Genomic DNA, 18,232 nt, shown 5'->3' on the forward strand with positions numbered 1-18,232 from the left:
ACTTACTGCTTCACTAAACAACCTATTCCAGTGTTTGACCATCCTTTCATTGAAGAAATTTCTTTTCTAGTATCCAATCTAAACCTCCATTGGTGCAGCTTGAGAACATTTCCTCTTGTCCTGAAGAACATGCACAAAAGCCACTGTTTTTTTGTTCATTTTGTGTTTGGTTTGAAAGGTGTTCATCTTACCAAAAACCTGTATGTGGTTATATGTACTTAGAGAACCATCTGCTTGGTCTTTTCTCATTGTGAATCACCTGGTGACAACATTGTGAAGGGTTCCAGTGCTTGAGGTCATTTATAAAATTATGTTGTACTGCAGCTCCCAATTTTGGGATGATTGGTGGGAAGACTGTCTGAATATATGTTCTGTTTAAGTCTTATTTTTATATGGTTTTAGCCATTTGCACAGGATTCATCAAAATGAAACTCTAAGTTTGGTGATGAGTAGTGTGCAGATTTGAGATCTTTGTTCTGTACTTAGTTGATGAAAATAATCTGTGATGCCCCAGGTTTCCAATGGAGCAGTTGCTATGGCAAAGACCACATTAGAACAGCTCTTGATTAGATGTGCAACTCCTTTAAAAGATGAAGAAAAAACAGAAGAAATCCTGGCAGCACAGGAAAAGTCTTTCCATCATGTAACACATGACCTTGTTCGAGAAGTAACCTCTCCAAACTCTACTGTGAGGAAACAAGCTATGCATTCACTGCAGGTGCTCGCACAGGTCACTGGAAAAAGTGTCACAGTGATTATGGAGCCACATAAAGAGGTAAGCAGAAACACCTACTGAACCTGAGTTTGAAGTTGTTTTCCAGTTTGGATTTGCAGAAATGCTTTCCTGGGTGTGCTTCAATCTATGTGAATTTCTTGGTTGTTTGTAGTGTCACGTGAAGTTATTAAATATAATAGATGTGTTCATAGAGAATATGTATTAATTACTGCATTGTTTTGTGAACTGGCTGAATTAAATTAGGAAATACTTCTTACTTAATGATTTCTCAAGCCATACTTCTGGAGCAAATGGACGGAAATGTGCAGCCATGACCAGTGGTGACTTCTCAGTGCCTGGGTCTGTGGGATCATTTGAATAGGATACTAACTCAGTCATCTAAATTGTGTTGTGTAGGTTCTCCAAGACATGGTTCCTCCTAAAAAGCACTTACTTAGGCATCAACCTGCAAATGCCCAGATTGGCCTGATGGAGGGAAATACATTTTGCACGACCCTGCAACCCCGGTTGTTTACAATGGATCTAAATGTTGTGGAGCACAAGGTTTTCTACACAGAGGTACTTTCTCTTCTTATATTTGAATGTTGATACTTATTAGTAAAGATGTTAGTACTTTCTTTGTTAAAAATACATGTTTTTATTTGTGCATTTTAAAACTTTCCAAAGGTGAAATTTGAAGGTTGATTCATGTGTTTCCATAAACTTGGCTCTGAGGAAACGAGACTCCAAAGGTACAGTTTCAAACGTGAGTCACGATGCTAAAATGATTGTTTATTTTTTTTCCTAGTTATTGAACTTGTGTGAGGCTGAAGATTCTGCCTTAATGAAACTACCTTGTTACAAAAGTCTTCCATCACTTGTACCTCTTCGAATTGCAGCCCTAAGTAAGTAAAACTTGCTTCACAGAGTTGGATGTAGTTGAGTGTCCTTGTGAGCAATGGGCAGTTTGCTTCCCAGGATCAGCAGAAAACCTGAGCGCTGGAAGACTGATGACTGCTCTCCTGAGGTCACAGTTTAATGGAGAGAGTAATGGGAAAGTATTGCTGCTTTCTTAACGAGCAGAATTTAGTTTCTGAAATGAAGCCTAAACATTTTAAGATTAATTATGTTCTATAGCATTAGGAAAACTGAAGAACACTAATTGAGTTCCCATTCTTTCACTGTTTTATGATGCATCTTGTTTTTGGCAATGCGTGTAAGGCTTTAGCTGTTTGTAATTTAAGATGACATAAAAAGAAACTAAAGTGGTGTGGAATTAGGGTTTATTTTCCCTTCTCTTTTGAAATTGTGTTAACAAAGAGAACACATTTCCTTTGATATTTGCAGATGCTCTGGCTGCCTGCAATTACTTGCCTCAGTCAAGGGAGAAGATCATTGCTGCACTTTTCAAGGCACTGAATTCTACCAATAACGAACTGCAGGAGGCAGGAGAAGCGTGCATGAGAAAGGTGACTGTGATAAACAGCATTGCTTTGGAAGCCACTGTTCTCTCTGCATTTCTTCCTTGGGACAAAGCTTCTGGGGAAAGTTCTCTGCAGGAAATACTGTCTGCTCTGTTCAGATTTTGTTTGTGACTCTGATTAAAGTTTATCAGATGTGGTTTTCTGGTGGCCTGAACTTAGCCATAAAAATTATCCAGCTTGAAATTAGGCATTATAAGCTCTTGGGGAAGGACTACAGCAAATCTTTTCAGTCTTTCTGTCCAGCTGGAAGGACAGGGAAAAAGATATTTGTTCACTGTGATTTGTTGTCCAGTAACTGTGCCTAATTCCAAGTCAGCAAGATTTTAATGCTATTCTTTTAAATGAAAACAAAGCTAATGACATTACAAAGATGCTGTAAGTAATGATGTGTAGATTGGCTGACATGTAACTGCTTGCATTTGTTTATGCCATTGACTGACCAGAAGTCAGATGTCTTTTCATGTCACTCTGGTCACGAGAGGGAATGTGCTTATTATTTATGGCTTGCTGACAATACAGTATCTTAGTCATGAACTCTTTGCAGTTCTTGGAAGGAGCTACCATAGAGGTTGATCAAATCCACACCCACATGAGACCATTGCTGATGATGTTGGGGGACTATCGAAGTCTGACCCTGAACGTTGTGAATCGCTTGACTTCAGTCACCAGACTTTTCCCGAACTCCTTCAATGATAAATTCTGTGATCAGATGATGGTAAGTCCATTCAAGCTTTTTCTTTAGCTCTTCCAGAAGAAATTTTCCTCTAGCTGCTGTTTGTATTGGTGAAAAGTCAAAGAACAATTCAGTAGTGACTCAATGTGTATATTGGAAATGAAAGATTTTTGTTTCACAGTTAATAAAAATGTGATTTCTTTAAACATTTTGAGTTAATTTCTAAAGAGCTGCTAAACCAAAAAGTTAAGAAATGATATTTTTTAATGAAGACATACCTAGTTATACTAAGGTCTGCTTGGACAAATTTATCTTTAAGCAAGGTGCCACAAGTACCTTGAAAATAAGTTTTAATTCCTAATGGACTAAGTCTGTGTTGGAGCTTTTTTGATTTATTAAATTTTGGAAGGCATTGCAGTGTTTATTTGCAGTTTTTAAACTGTATATGAGAATTCTTCATCCTTTTGGCATGGATATTTAAATATTTAAATGCATACATATCAAGCAAATGATTAAACAACTGTAAGCCTATCAGACTTAAGATTATTGTGCTGTGTAATGTATGTACTCTTCTAATCCCTGCTTAGGTGAATATGGAGAGGGCTTTTAGCAACAGAAAACTTCAATCTGAGGGAATGAAAATAGCTAATAATTTTTCCCTTTGTTTTCTTCAAAGAATTATTTCTCCCTCTTCTTCTTTTCTTGTAGTTTATGCTAAAATGGAACAGTCTAATTAAAAGAGTAATACTAATTATCCTCTCTTTATAGCAACACCTGCGTAAATGGATGGAAGTCGTAGTTATTACACACAAAGGAGGACAACGGAGTGATGGAAATGTAAGTTCATGAAAGCTTTTATGTGAGAAGAAGTAAGTGCTGTTAATGTTTGAGAATTCCAGAACTCATTCAGTTGTAAATGTTGCCGTAAGTGATTACACACTGATGCTTTGTTACAAGCTAATGAACTTGTATCTATACTGAATATTTGTTAGAAATTTCAGTAAGAGGAGCTTCTTATCTGCTTACAAGGGTTACTTTAAAGCCTTTACTTACAGGTTGGTGTGGGAACAGCTCAAGGATTGTTTTTTTGCCCCCTCAGGATTTTCTGCTTAGAAATCTGTTCTTCACTGGAATGGCTGATGAGCTCAGCAGCATAATCCCTCTTTTCTTCACTGATATGTTTGATGTTCCTAACACAGTCTTTTGAAAATTATACATAATGATAGTGTAATCCCAGTTAATTTTGAATTACATTTATTAAAACCACCTTCAGTATTTACTTGTTGAGATCACATTAAAATCTCTCTCCCATTGAAACTAATGGCCTCAGTGTTAACTATGGGAAGCTGATTAATTGTCTTGTAAATGGAAAATTGTACAGTAATGTCAATAGTCTGTGCTCTCAGCAATACAGCCCTGATGGGAATTCCTGCTTCAGTGTAGTTTTATGTAGATTGCCAGAAGTCCCATAATTCTATTAATGTTTTACTTATCTCTTAATATAAGTGTTGAGATTTATTATTGGAACTAGGAAAAAATGGGGGGAATTTCATTAATAGCTTTGTTTTTCAAATTAGGATGAAATTAGATTGGCTTTTTATTTCCCTTAAAACGTGGAAATGGCTTAATGGCTTTTCATTTATCTTTCCTGTCATTGCAAAGAGAGCTTTTAAATGTGAATTTGGTCATTGCTTTGTATGAATCCTAGATGTTCTCTAATGAAGGTGAAGAGAATTTTTCTTATGTTTTAACTAAAACCCTGTACATTTTTCAGTTAAACACATATTATTCAAGTCAGAGTAGTTCTAAGGCCTTCATATTCTTCTTATGATTCCCTTTTCAAATGTGATGATTGGAGATATCTTGCATTTCTTTTTGCAGCATTAGTCTTTTAGACCACAATGTGGCACCTCTAGACCAGTTTTTAGTTGTGCCTAACTCATGTTTAGTTGGGAATTCTCCTTCTTTTAATGTTTTTTGTTGATGTTTTCTATGTTTAGTCTCCTAAATGTGTAATTTTTTTCGTGTTGGTTTAAAACCACTAGAACTTGGTTTTAGAGAAACGTGAGAGCGGATGTTTTGTTGTTTTTTTTTTTTTTTTCTTTCCCTTTTCTTACTGAAGGAAATCCACACTCTAGCTGACTGAAATACAGTCTGCATTTAAATCACACAATGAGAAAAAGATGTAAAATTATCTTGGGCTTCTAGAGAATTTAATATCTAGTAGGAGAACAGAACTGACTTTTCTTTGAAGTAACAAGCTGTTTGCAAGATAGACTGATCAGTTCTGTGAGAAAACCCTCTCTCTTTTCCCTCACATGCAATCTAGGGGTGTGGGGGGTGAATGACAAATGGTTAAGATGGGAAGGTCTGGCTGTTTGATGCACGAGCCACTCAGTGTGGTGCAGTGAGCACTCTGGAACTGCCCCATCAGCAGTGCTGGTACACAGTGTTTAGCTCTTGCCTGTAAAACACCACTATCCTGACACAGGAAATTAAATTTAAACCATGGTATTACAAAGGGGCAGGGCAGACTTCCACAAGAGCAATCATTTCATACATTATGGTCAGTAGATGCTGTGTAAATGTTAACCCTTTACATTTGGTTGCTGGCAAAGCTAATACAGACAGGAACAAATAAGTAAGATGTGTGATACTATTTTTATGCACTGTAGCTGGTAATGTTTAATTCAACCCTGTTTCTTTTTACCTGTAGGAAATGAAGATTTGTTCAGCAATTATAAATTTATTCCATCTGATCCCAGCTGCCCCACAGACTCTCGTTAAACCACTCCTGGAAGTTGTTATGAAAACAGAACGAGCAATGTTAATTGAGGTAAAAGTGGAAGTTAACATTGCTGGAATTTCTGCTTTATAGTATTGTTAAACATTAGTGTATAATAATTATAATATTTTAAGTGTGACATGGGAACGTTTGATGTAATAAATGTGCTCTTCAAGCCTTTGGGGGGTATTAACATTTGTCTTACACTCTTAGAAGTTAAGTTTTTAAAGTGTCAATAAATTGTCATCATGAAAGTTCTGAACGTTTTGTATCTGCATGAATGCCAAGTCAAATGAATTTTTCTGAGTGGTAGTAAATTAGTTGAAAATACTCTATACTCTGAGTTTTTAATTTAAGCTTTATGAATTTTTCAGGCTGGCAGCCCATTCAGGGAACCACTGATAAAATTTTTGACACGTCATCCATCCCAGACTGTGGAGCTGTTCATGATGGAAGCCACTTTAAATGATCCCCAGTGGAGCAGAATGTTTATGGTAAGCTGTGTGGGAAGGGGAACAAGAAAAAACTCAACTTCACAAATCTGGGGAACAAAAACGCTTTTCATCTTTTGCACCTTTTTTTTGCTGTATGACCTTGTAGTCCTTACTCATGGTCTTACTCTGATTGTAGGGTGCCTATTCCTAGGTTTGTATTCCTGAAGTGCTGATGGATTTGATACCTTTCCAGGTCATGTAGGACTGTTACTGAAATTGTTGGCAGTGTTTTTATGTATGTGAAATATGACCTCTGCAGCTTTAGTGAGGGATATAAGAGCTTCAGGATAAAATAACCTTTTGACATCTTGGCTTTTAAAGGTTATGAAAATGATTTCTTCTCTTTTTTTTTTTTTTTTTTTTTTTTTTTTTTTTTTTTTTTTAGAGTTTCCTTAAACATAAAGATGCCAAACCCCTGCGAGATGTCCTGGCAGCCAATCCCAACCGGTTCATCACTCTGCTCCTACCCGTGGGTACCCAGGCAGCCGTGAGACCTGGCTCTCCCAGCACCACCACCATGCGTCTGGATCTGCAGTTCCAAGCTATCAAAGTACTCTTTATTCTTGTTTAGCTTTGCTCTAGGCAGTTAAAACCTCTTCAGTAAAGCCTCTTACATGACAGGCTTTCAGTGTGTGTGTGTGTGTACTACAACTCATAGAAAAACACTTGGAAACTTGTGAAGTGTTTGTAGTTGGAGTCACTCTGAGGAGGAAAAAGAGACTCAAATTAACCACACTTTCTTATCAAGTAGGATACAAGAGGAAAACATGGCAACAGAAAACATTTGTTACAGAAATTTACTTTTTTTAATCTAAACTATTTTGTATTTAGCTTTTTTTTTTTTTTTTTTTTTTTTTTTTTTTTTTTTTTTTTTTTTTTTTTTTTTTTTTTTTTTTTTTTTTTTTTTTTTTTTTTTTTTTTTTTTTTGCTGTTGAATGTTTTAGAACCCTTAATTGGCCTTAAAGAGGTATTTTTATATCACTGTTTCTACTGACAGATCTGTTTTGTGTTGACTGTTCATTTGTCTTGTTTTGCTCTGGACAGATCATAAGCATTATTGTTAAGAATGATGAATGTTGGTTGGCAAATCAGCATTCCTTGGTGAATCAGCTGAAACGTGTGTGGGTGAGCGAAGCTTTCCAGGAGCGACACCGTAAGGAGAACATGGCTGCCACCAACTGGAAGGAGCCAAAGCTGTTGGCATATTGCTTACTGAATTACTGCAAGTAAGTAGAAATGTTTATTTCCTATACCTTACATGCATTGTTTTTAAAAATTTTAATACTGTAAAGGTACTAAACTAAAAATGGTTTGCAGTTGTTGAAGAGAAAATGTAATATATTTCATAATGCTGCCACTGGCTCTAAAGCCGTGCCTCTGGTACTGCCTGCTCTTGCCTCTCTGCTCCTTTAAAACCACAATAAGTTTCATCAGCGTAGTAGGTCGTGTATTTTTTCACAAAAGCTTTGTATTTTATGTGTTTTTACAGGAGGAATTATGGTGATATAGAGTTACTGTTCCAGCTGCTGCGAGCTTTTACGGGTCGCTTCCTCTGCAATATGACTTTCTTAAAGGAATATATGGAAGAAGAGATCCCAAAAAACTACAGCATTCCCCAAAAACGGGCTTTGTTCTTCCGCTTTGTAGACTTGAATGACCCCAACTTTGGAGACGAGCTCAAAGCCAAGGTAACTAAAGCAATTAAATCAAAGGAGCCTGGTATTTAGGTTTAATTTTCTTCTTGGGAACTAGGGCAACAAAACTTGCTTACTTAAATGTCAACGAGTTCGATAATTGGCAGAGCCATTTGGGTGAAAATATCATACCTGAAGAAGAGTGATAATAAACAGAGACAGCAATTCATCTTGCTTTCATTGCTGACTCCTTTAGTTTATACTTTCTAAGAATCTTTGCCCTTGGAAGGAAGGAAAAGGGGGGGAAAAAAAATCTATGTGTGTCTTTTTCTGAGGGTTTTATTTATAGCTTCCTTTTGTTACATGGCGAGTGTGTTCAACATGCAGGTTTGCATATGAAAGTACCTGAATGTTGGCTGCCATTCCAAGAATGCAATAGCTCAGTGTAACTGTTTTTGTTTGTGTTCTGTAGGTGCTGCAACATATCCTGAATCCTGCTTTCCTGTACAGTTTTGAAAAGGGAGAAGGGGAACAGCTGTTAGGACCCCCAAACCCAGAAGGAGATAACCCAGAAAGCATCACTAGTGTTTTTATTACAAAGGTAACAATCTTGTTTACATTGAAGTGTTTGAAAATTAAAACAGAAAATTGTTCCACTCATTTGGCTTTTCAATCCTGATTTGAATTAGTTGTGCTATTCTAAATACTATGATCTGTTATGTCAGATGCCTTCATAACACTGAACATGAGATCCATCAGTCATCAGTAGAACTGGACTACAATTTTCACTTTATGGCACCTTCAGAACTTGAATATCTGTCTTTAAAAATGGGCCTTACATGGCTGTAATCCCAGTCTTTTTTATAAGGAAAGCTTTCCATGACTGAACATCAGTACCTTTCTAATTCACTGCTATTTCATGAAACCAATTATAAAATAAAAGTTGAAGATGAGGCTTGGGGTTTTTGATTTACAATTTTTATAGGCTAGCACTTTGGAAATTCCCAGATGTGCTCATTATTTAAAAGTTCACACTTCAGGAGGTTGTTTTGAGGGTACTAAACCGAGTCAAAAAAGTAGTTACAGGTTTTAGTCTTCTTAAAAACCACTCAAAAAGCAAAAGGCTAAAACTTTGCTTTTATAATAATAAAACTTCTGGTGTTGTTTTTTTTTTTTTTTTCCCTCACTTTCCTTCTCCCCTCTTTGATAGGTCCTTGATCCAGAGAAGCAGGCTGACATGCTGGATTCCCTGAGGATATACCTGCTGCAGTTTGCCACGCTGCTGGTGGAACACGCCCCCCACCACATTCATGACAACAACAAGAACCGCAACAGCAAACTCAGGCGCCTCATGACCTTTGCCTGGCCCTGCCTCCTGTCCAAGGCCTGTGTGGACCCAGCCTGCAAGTACAGTGGCCATTTGCTTCTGGCACACATCATTGCCAAGTTTGCCATCCATAAGAAGATAGTTCTGCAGGTATCAGGCTTGTGTTTGTTTGTTTAAGGGATGTTGATAAGTTCTGTGCTTTATTTTAAGACTCAGGGTAGAATCTGCATAGTGGGTTTGAATACTTAGTATAAAGGGAACAGTTAAATTCAAATACCACAAATACAGAATCAGCAGGCCAAATATTTAATATAAATTTACTTGTGGATGTGGGAGTGTAGAAGAAAGTTTGAAGGTGAGAACAGGGTGGATAATGGGACAATGAAAAGTCCTTGGTTGAATTAAGGAAATTGGAAATGTTTCTTCATTTAAAAGAGACAGACACTTCAGTTGAGACAGAACGTGGGGGCCAAGGGAAACCTTTGATTTGGACAGTGGAGAGGGAGGAAGAAAATGGAATGTAAAGGAACCAGAAGTACATGCTGTATACTTCGATGATGATATATCATCAAATATTTAACAAATTCCAGGCCTTTAGGAAAAAACTGTGTTTTTTAGAAAACATATGTTGTAGTTTCTTTATAAATGCTTAGTTTCTTGATGTTGATCAGAAGCTTTGGTGTTTAGGTTTTTCACAGTCTTCTAAAAGCTCATGCCATGGAGGCCCGAGCCATCGTCAGGCAGGCCATGGCTATTCTGACTCCAGCTGTGCCTGCTCGGATGGAGGATGGACATCAGATGCTCACTCACTGGACACGAAAAATCATTGTGGAAGAGGGTCATACTGTTCCCCAGCTAGTGCATATTTTACACTTGATAGTACAACATTTCAAGGTACTTGTGCCAGTTATTCCTGTAGTCACTGTATTTCCCATGCCAAGGAAGTAAACTGCAGTTTGATTGGAAAAATAACATAATCTGGTTTATATGGTATAGCTTCAGAATATATCATCTGTCTGTAAAGATACTTTTCTATAACTGAAGACAACTATTCAGTAGCAAATAATTTATTAAACTCTACCATGATTGAAGTTAAAACTCAGTGTCAGATCAGAGTCTGCAAGATGAACTCATTGCACAAACATGAAACAAATGGGGAAATGCTGCAGAATGTCAACACAGGATCACTTCTGAAAATACATACTAAAATGCAATCCAAAGAGACAACTAATACACATTTAAGGCACTTTTCAGGAAAGATGCCTCAGCCCTGTTTGAAAGAATATCTATGTGTGTTCAAATGTGAATTGAAGCTCTGTAAAGGGTTGGCAAAAAATTGGCATGATTGGTCCTGGAGAAAAGTTGTGAATCTTAAAAAGAACACTTTCATTTGAGGTCCATAAAATCAGTAGTCACTACTGAAAACTGCAGCCAAAATTTTATTTCAAAGCGCCAGTTACTTTTCCAGATTTAGTAAAGTCTGGGATTGATGACTGTTTTACCATTTTGCTATATTTCAACTTTCTAGTTTTTGTGCAGAGTTTTATTGGTTAATGACTAACATTTCCATGAAACCATTTTTTCAGGTTTATTATCCAGTGAGACATCACTTGGTTCAGCATATGGTTAGTGCCATGCAGAGACTGGGCTTCACTCCCAGTGTTACAATAGAGCAAAGAAAATTAGCTGTGGATCTTGCTGAAGTGGTTATTAAATGGGAATTGCAAAGAATTAAAGACCAGCAGGTAGGAAGTCTAAATAAATGGTTAAAGAATGAACTGTTACACGGTTAAGTGTTGTTTTTTTAACATGCACACTGCTGGTATTTCAGCCAGATTCAGATATGGACTCAAGTGCCAGTGGAGAAGGAGCAAGTTCTGCCTCATCTGCTGTTAAGAGAGGATTGTCTGTGGATTCTGGCCAAGAAGTGAAACGATTCAGGACAGCGACAGGAGCAATAAGTGCTGTAAGAAAAAAATCATGTTTTTTTCAGAGGCTCTGAAATTACAACCTGCACTGACTAAGCAATTCAGCATAATTGTTTTCTCCACATAACTCAAACCCCCTAAATTGAAAGTTTTAGCTTTAAAAAATATTTAAAATCTGTTCTTGTTGTTTTCCTTCTTCAATCTTGCTGATGGGTTTTGTGTATGTGCAGGTGTTTGGACGGAGCCAGTCCCTGCCAGGGGCTGATGCCCTCCTGGCCAAGCCGATTGACAAGCAGCACACAGACACAGTCGTGAATTTCTTGATCAGGATCGCCTGCCAGGTAATGTGTTTGTTCTGATATGCAAATGCCAGTGTGGAATTAGTAGCCAAAACCATAAACCCTTCTCTTCATGCAGATCCTTTTATGCGTGGATTACTCTAGTGTTCCTGTACTTTGTTTCCTTGATTCATTTATACATTTGTGTGGTGCTGCAAAGTATGATTGTGCTACTGCCTGGGTTAAAGAGCAAGAATACTTCACCCCACAACTAAATATTTGGAGGGTTTAGTAGGGAATGACTATCAATTAAATATGTAAGGATAATGATTGTAGTTGTATTTTCAAGATCCAATACATGGCATTCCTCTTTTTTTTTCATCCAGCATGTAGAACTAAACCTTTTCACTGAATTTTCAGAGAATTAACTTTTCTAGAGTGGGGAAAATCAGCTGGGTGTAGCTCAAAGCTGACAAGTTTTATGACTTCTGCTCCTGCAGCAGACTCAGCTGGTAATTAGCATGGGATTTTATTCATCACAGTCTATTGCACAGAGTAGATGGGCTCTTAAGTATATAGATGAATGGAGGAAAGAGCTGCATATGTTTATGGATACCTGGCAAACAGTAACGATTAACCATCTTGAGCATGTTCAGACTTGTAGCAATAAAGTACAGGATGAAACTTTTTTTTTTAAATACACCTTTGATGGGTGATTTGGGGTAATTAGCTGGCAAATTAGACACCAGTGTTGGTGTTTACTATTAGTTGTCAGCTGCTTATGCATTTAAAGGCTCTGTGACTGTACTGATAAAACTACTTAAGCCTATCTGTTGCAGGAATAAGAAATGATATGCTTGCTTAGAATACATAGTAAATTAATGAGTTGGTTACCAAAGGGTGTAATTCTGATGAATTGGCAGGTAAACGACAACTCAAACACCGCTGGATCTCCTGGGGAGTTGCTGTCTCGCCGCTGTGTCAACCTTCTGAAAACAGCTTTACGGCCAGACATGTGGCCCAAGTCAGAGCTGAAGTTGCAGTGGTTTGACAAGCTGCTGATGACTGTGGTAAGTTATGTTCTAGTCCTGGAGGGCTGTAGGTTTCACTGGCACGTGAGATATCTGGATACTGATTTTTACAGGACTGATCTTTTCCTCACTGTAGTGAAGCAGATAAATTGTGAAGCGTTTGAATGGCATCATCATTTGTAGAGCTGCAGTACTTATTGGTTGGTGGGGTTTTTATTTTTGAGATTTTTTTTTTCCTTAGGAGGTTTTACAGATTGATTTTATTGATTCCTAGTTTTCTGACTACATTATGGTACTATGAAGTTCACTGCAAGGCTAGCTCTCTCTAACTGATGATACAACATTTTATTTATAGTTTTTATACTGTTTGTGTGCTTTCTGTCATATAGTAAGTTTTTCTACAACTATTTTGTTTGTATCATAGTACTTAATAGACTAGTAACTATTATGAGATGGTCCTTGAAAGGGAAAATAACTATTTCCATCCTTTTGTCCTTCTCCCCTTGGAAAACTTTCTATTGTGGCTCCATTATTTTGGGTTTACAAGTGTTGATTGTGCTCCAGGGAGCTCATATTTGTTGCTTTGCTCACCTTTTCCCAACTAGTGTGCAAAGTGAGTGAAAATCGCTATTAAAATTGATAATTTATGAATAATTTACTACCTTAATGATAATTTAATTAATTTACAAAGATACATCCAGGAGTTTCTTTTCATTAGGTCCAAATATCCCCTTTTCTATCCTTTCAACTATAACTTATCTTAAAATATGCTGGTTTAGCTCTTCACTGAAGGCCTGTCTCTGAAAGGTGTTGACAAGGAAATCAAACGCCATTCTCTGTTGACAGCATTTCTAACCAGCAAGGCTGCAGGCAAATTTCAAACCTGAGCATCACATAAAACGCCAGGAGGAACATACCTGTGCTGAAATAATGTTTTTATGGTTAAAGATTTTATAGTGCCTGTTTTTTTACAGTTTTATGCTGTGTGACTTATCGAAAGGATTGATCTGAATCATCACTGTTGTAGAAACCTCACCATTATTATGAGAGATTTGAGCCGCACTTGGTAATTTATGTAACTCTTACACGTTTTATCCCCCCCCTCACTGCCCTTTTGCACGTTTCTCTTTAGGAACAACCCAACCAGGCCAACTTTGCCAACATTTGCACTGGGTTAGAGGTGCTGAGTTTCCTGCTGACTGTGCTGCAGCCCCCTGCAATCCTGAGCAGCTTCAAGCCCCTGCAGCGAGGGGTGGCAGCCTGCATGACGTGCGGGAACACCAAGGTGCTGCGGGCAGTGCACAGTCTGCTCTCTCGCCTCATGGGGATTTTTCCCACAGAACCAAGTAAGGGGTGTTCTCTTCCTCCTTTTAGCCTTTATTGCTGCATAACCCAAGTGGTTAAGGGTGGGGTAAAGGTACTCTTTGGAATAAGCTCAAATGTTGTTTTATGATTCCTACATTTAACGGTCCATTTTAGCTTGCACTCTCAACCTCTGTTTAAAAAGGAAAAGCTGAAATAAGTAATCATGTGGAATACATTATTATCCATTGACATAAAAACTTAATAACCTGTGGCTGTCATAACTTTAGTTCAAGGAATGCATGCTGTAAATTTAATATATTTTTGCAATTACAATTTTTCAGGATCAGAAGTGCAATATTTTAGTTGTTAAGCTTTGCTGTTTTGCTGAAAAAGGAAGGGAGATAAAGTGTAAAAAAGAGAGGCAATAGATAATATGCAGTGTCTTAATAGAAACTGATTTAGATAATCTCTTGGAAAAAATAAATCTGTAATGGAAAACCACTCCTCAAATTGAGTTACTCAGAAGAAGTGGTTTACTGTTATAAAATACATACTCGTTTTATAATAAAGAGGTTTATATAAATGAGGATCTGCTTGTGTTACCTTGGTTTGTTGATGAGATGAAACTCCGGTGATGTTTTATCAACTGAACATTCACAATGTAACTGTTCCTTGCCTGTTCTTGATCTTACCAAAAGCAAACCTGTCTGTACTCTGCAGGTACCTCGAGCGTAGCTTCAAAGTATGAAGAGCTGGAGTGCCTTTATGCTGCGGTTGGGAAGGTTATTTATGAAGGATTGACTAATTACGAGAAAGCCACCAATGCCAACCCTTCGCAGCTGTTCGGTACGTGGCCCCCTGCTCTGGGAGCTGGGTGTGGAGTGCCCTGAACGAGTCAGGCCTTTGTCAGGAGCTTCCATTTACCATAAGGAAATTGCACTCTGCTGTCGTGCAGAGGGAGCTGTGGGAAGCATTTGGAGCTAACCTGAGATGAGCTCGTGGTGTCTCATCTGTGGGGAAAGGGACTGGAGAGGAGTTCGTCGTGTTCTGTCTTCTCCCTGTAGCTGATTTGGGAGCAATTATTGGAAGCAGGGAGCTGCAGCTGGAATAGATGGAAGCTTTCTGTATTCAAAGGGCATAGGAAAAAAGGTGCAGCATTCAGATGAGCCAATAAATAAACTAAAAGTTACTGGAAGCTTGTTACAGTATCTCAGAGTACTCTGAGATACAGGGGAATAGTTCAAGGAATCTGTGTACACAGTCACTGCCTTAGAGTTTCTTTTCCATTTTTTTAAAGCCTCATTTCTCAGATTTAGAGAATGTAGAATGATTTATGTATTCATAGATCCTAAGTTCTCAGTAAGCAAGAAAGTACAAAAATGCTATTTTTTCTTGAGTGAGAAATCTGAATTTTTAGCACATACCATTCTGAAGAGCTGAAATGTTTTTTTTCTTGGTTTTTTGTACTTAGTTAACTGGTACAGAACTCAGATACATAACAGAATGACAAAGATGTATTGGAATAATAGAGTGTGATCCAGAACTGGTTGTGTTGGTAATACAGACTTGAAATTGTACAATGCTGGAAAAGTTGCTGATTTAAATGGCAAATGTCCTTCACTGTTCTATTCTGTGAGCTTTGTAGATGGTTGTAATTTCGCTTTTGGAATTGCCTATTTGTCAGATGTCAGGACAAGCTGTACAACAAACTAACCAAGAAAGATGTTTCTTACATTTTGTCCAGAGCTCCCTCAAAAGCAGCACCACAATCTAGCTGTCAGGTCGTGCACGTTGTAGCAATTGTGGCTCAGAGGCTGAACTTTGTGGGCTGAATTTTGTGCCCATCTGAGCACAAAAAGAAATGGGTTTTTAATGGGTGTGGTTTTAAATGAAATCTTGAAATCTATTTAGATTCCTAGTGTTGGTAACTGTGCTTCTTTCAGGACATCTGTATTTTACTCAGGTCACAGCCACAAGAGGCTTTAATTCCTGAAGTCATGTTTTTATCTCTAGGGACTTTAATGATCCTGAAGTCTGCCTGCAGCAACAATCCCAGCTACATTGACAGGCTGATTTCAGTGTTCATGAGATCCCTGCAGAAGATGGTCAGGGAACACTTGAACCCACAGGCAACAGCAGGAACTGCAGAAGCAAATACAGGTATTTACATTATAGCACCTGTTAGTGATTAGAAATGTAAAGTATTAAAACATCATCTCAAAGGGATTTAAATGATTTTTTCAGTTTGTGTGCATTATTATGTGTTTAAAAATACTGAAGTATTGAAGACTAAATACACTTATGAATTCCATTTTCCATCTTAATATATGAATATCAGTATAACCCAAACTTTCCAGGGGGTGGTTAGTGAAATACTTGTTGAGCTGCAGCATAAATAGAAATAGTGGAATTCTTTGAGACTTTATCGTGTTGAGGGAATTTTTTTGATTGTTCTGTGCTTTCACTTTTTTTACTCCTTCCTGTTTTATAATACTGGAACAACTGTGTGTGAATTAATTTATTGGCACTGGTGGTTTTTTCTTAAAATAGCATCTTTTTCAGTCTGTACAATTCTGTCTATCATCGAATGAATTAGGTCACGAGTCATTGAAAAAATCAGATGCTGTTGTAGAAGAAAATTCAATGCTAGTAAAGAGCTCTGTAATTTACTAATGAATAAGCTCTGAAGAAAATACTCAGAAAGAATTGCTGCTGTTAGATTTCCAGCCCATATTTTAATTAGGCAAATGAGAACCTTGCAAGTTTTATTAAAACTGAGAAACAATTGGGAAATTATTAAACTTGAGAGATAAGCAGGTCAGGAAATTAGCTGAACAGAATTAGATGTGCTGCTTCATAGAGAATTTCTTTCACAGGGGTAATGGCAGATTTTCAGTATTTGGGGTCTATAATACCTTTTACTAAAGATTTACGGAAAGGAAACCACACAGGTTTGCCTTTAGGATTTTTGAATGGATTTTGTTTTAGAAGGAATCATAGAATCAGAAAATGGTTTGGATTTGAGGGAACATTAAAGATCATTTAATTCCAACCCCCTGCCATGGGCAGGGACACCTCCCACCAGACCAGCTGCTCAAAGCCCTGCCCAGTCTGGCCTTGGGGTCTGTCTTAGTTACTTAGGAATGAAAAGTAGTGACTCCAAAAACATTATTTCTAGGGATGTGTGTCCACGTAGTAGATGTTGTTGTTGTTGTTATTATTCAAATTACAGTAGCTTGTCTTGAAGGTTTTTTTCTGAGGTGTTTTGTAGGTGTTTACACAATTCCAATCCTTTCTTTGCATCCACAGCAGGTACAAGTGAACTGGTAATGCTCAGTCTGGATCTTGTGAAAACTCGTCTGGCTGTGATGAGCATGGAAATGAGGAAAAACTTCATCCAAGCCATTCTAACTTCTCTCATTGAAAAATCTACTGATGCCAAAATTCTTCGTGCAGTGGTAAAAATAGTGGAAGAGTGGGTGAAAAACAATTCTCCCATGGCAGCTAATCAGGTAAGTTGAGGAGATAAAATCATTGTTGCTCTCAATTACTATATAGTTGTGACCCACTCTTATTCATCAGTTTTGACAATGAGGTTTGTTGTTATCTGTTAAATATGTTTGAATGCCCTCGATGAGGTTTGAACTGCTTTGCATTCCCTGTGAAAATAGCTGGAGTTATAGGTGCTTGGCATTTTCTGGGCTTATTTTTGGTGTTTGATCTCAAGTGCTGTTTGTTGAAGAAGTTTTAAAGTGGAAGTTCTAAAATATGTTTCACATTAACCTGGATAGAGAGTTTCTTCAGGAGGAAGATGACTAATGCTGGTATATATCGTGCTACTCTCTAACAGTTTGTGGCCCCCTCAATTTACCATGTTTTCTGTTAGAGCTGGGTACTTGATAACCTAGTGCTGTGTTAGATTTTTGTAATCATTGAACAACTTAACCCCGGTTCAAGTCACAATTTCAAAATTCTCCAGCATATATTAGAAGGATAAATGCTTGAGTTGCTTTTCTTTTTAAGAACTATGACCTAACAAGCTACTTTGCAGTACTTCAAAAGTGCAAGACTCATATAAAGGATGGCTGAGCTGCACTTTGAATGTGCTAGTGCTCTGAATGTTTGAAGATGAATTGACAAAATTAATCATGGCTTCTTTTACCACAGACACCTACTCTCCGGGAGAAGTCCATCTTACTGGTGAAAATGATGACTTACATTGAAAAGCGTTTTCCAGAAGACCTTGAATTAAATGCCCAGTTCTTGGACCTTGTTAACTATGTCTATAGGTAATGATAGCAATTAATCATTTATTGCAGCTTATTGGTTCATACTTTGTACCATATATGACCTTTATAACATGTCATCAATCTTTATAGGTCTGAATTAAAGGATTTTTTTAAATACGGATTTTTTATTCTAAATTGCAAAATCAATTCACTGAAACCACAGTATATATTTATGGCAGGCAATTTGAAAATAGAAGTTCCTTAGGAAGGATTTTTACTTTTTGACACTGATAAAATATCTCCACAACTCCAGCTTCTTCCTTTCCCAAGATCCCAGGGCATCCTCCTA

General features: G+C 37.5%; 1 protein-coding gene across 4 annotated transcripts in view; it reads left to right on the top strand.

Moving 5' to 3' along the window:
* TRRAP (transformation/transcription domain associated protein) overlaps positions 1–18,232 on the top strand; it is a 71,962-nt gene that overhangs the window by 20,655 nt on the left and 33,075 nt on the right. For all 4 annotated transcript variants that reach the window (XM_027878176.1, XM_027878178.1, XM_027878177.1 and 1 more), the window contains 23 exons: positions 515–775; positions 1,133–1,294; positions 1,524–1,620; positions 2,063–2,184; positions 2,744–2,914; positions 3,641–3,709; positions 5,589–5,708; positions 6,032–6,151; positions 6,537–6,701; positions 7,196–7,377; positions 7,641–7,839; positions 8,258–8,386; positions 8,996–9,262; positions 9,800–10,006; positions 10,699–10,857; positions 10,944–11,078; positions 11,271–11,381; positions 12,242–12,388; positions 13,482–13,695; positions 14,375–14,500; positions 15,668–15,814; positions 16,964–17,166; positions 17,822–17,943. In XM_027878176.1, the coding sequence (XP_027733977.1) occupies positions 515–775; positions 1,133–1,294; positions 1,524–1,620; positions 2,063–2,184; positions 2,744–2,914; positions 3,641–3,709; positions 5,589–5,708; positions 6,032–6,151; positions 6,537–6,701; positions 7,196–7,377; positions 7,641–7,839; positions 8,258–8,386; positions 8,996–9,262; positions 9,800–10,006; positions 10,699–10,857; positions 10,944–11,078; positions 11,271–11,381; positions 12,242–12,388; positions 13,482–13,695; positions 14,375–14,500; positions 15,668–15,814; positions 16,964–17,166; positions 17,822–17,943 (3,635 nt within the window). The remainder of the gene's footprint in view (positions 1–514; positions 776–1,132; positions 1,295–1,523; positions 1,621–2,062; positions 2,185–2,743; positions 2,915–3,640; positions 3,710–5,588; positions 5,709–6,031; positions 6,152–6,536; positions 6,702–7,195; positions 7,378–7,640; positions 7,840–8,257; positions 8,387–8,995; positions 9,263–9,799; positions 10,007–10,698; positions 10,858–10,943; positions 11,079–11,270; positions 11,382–12,241; positions 12,389–13,481; positions 13,696–14,374; positions 14,501–15,667; positions 15,815–16,963; positions 17,167–17,821; positions 17,944–18,232) is intronic.

Source organism: Empidonax traillii, unplaced genomic scaffold (genome assembly GCF_003031625.1).
Source record: "Empidonax traillii isolate 1590-97213 ecotype Southwest subspecies unplaced genomic scaffold, ASM303162v1 scaffold39:size2480183, whole genome shotgun sequence".
NCBI classification, from domain to species: Eukaryota; Metazoa; Chordata; class Aves; order Passeriformes; family Tyrannidae; genus Empidonax; species Empidonax traillii.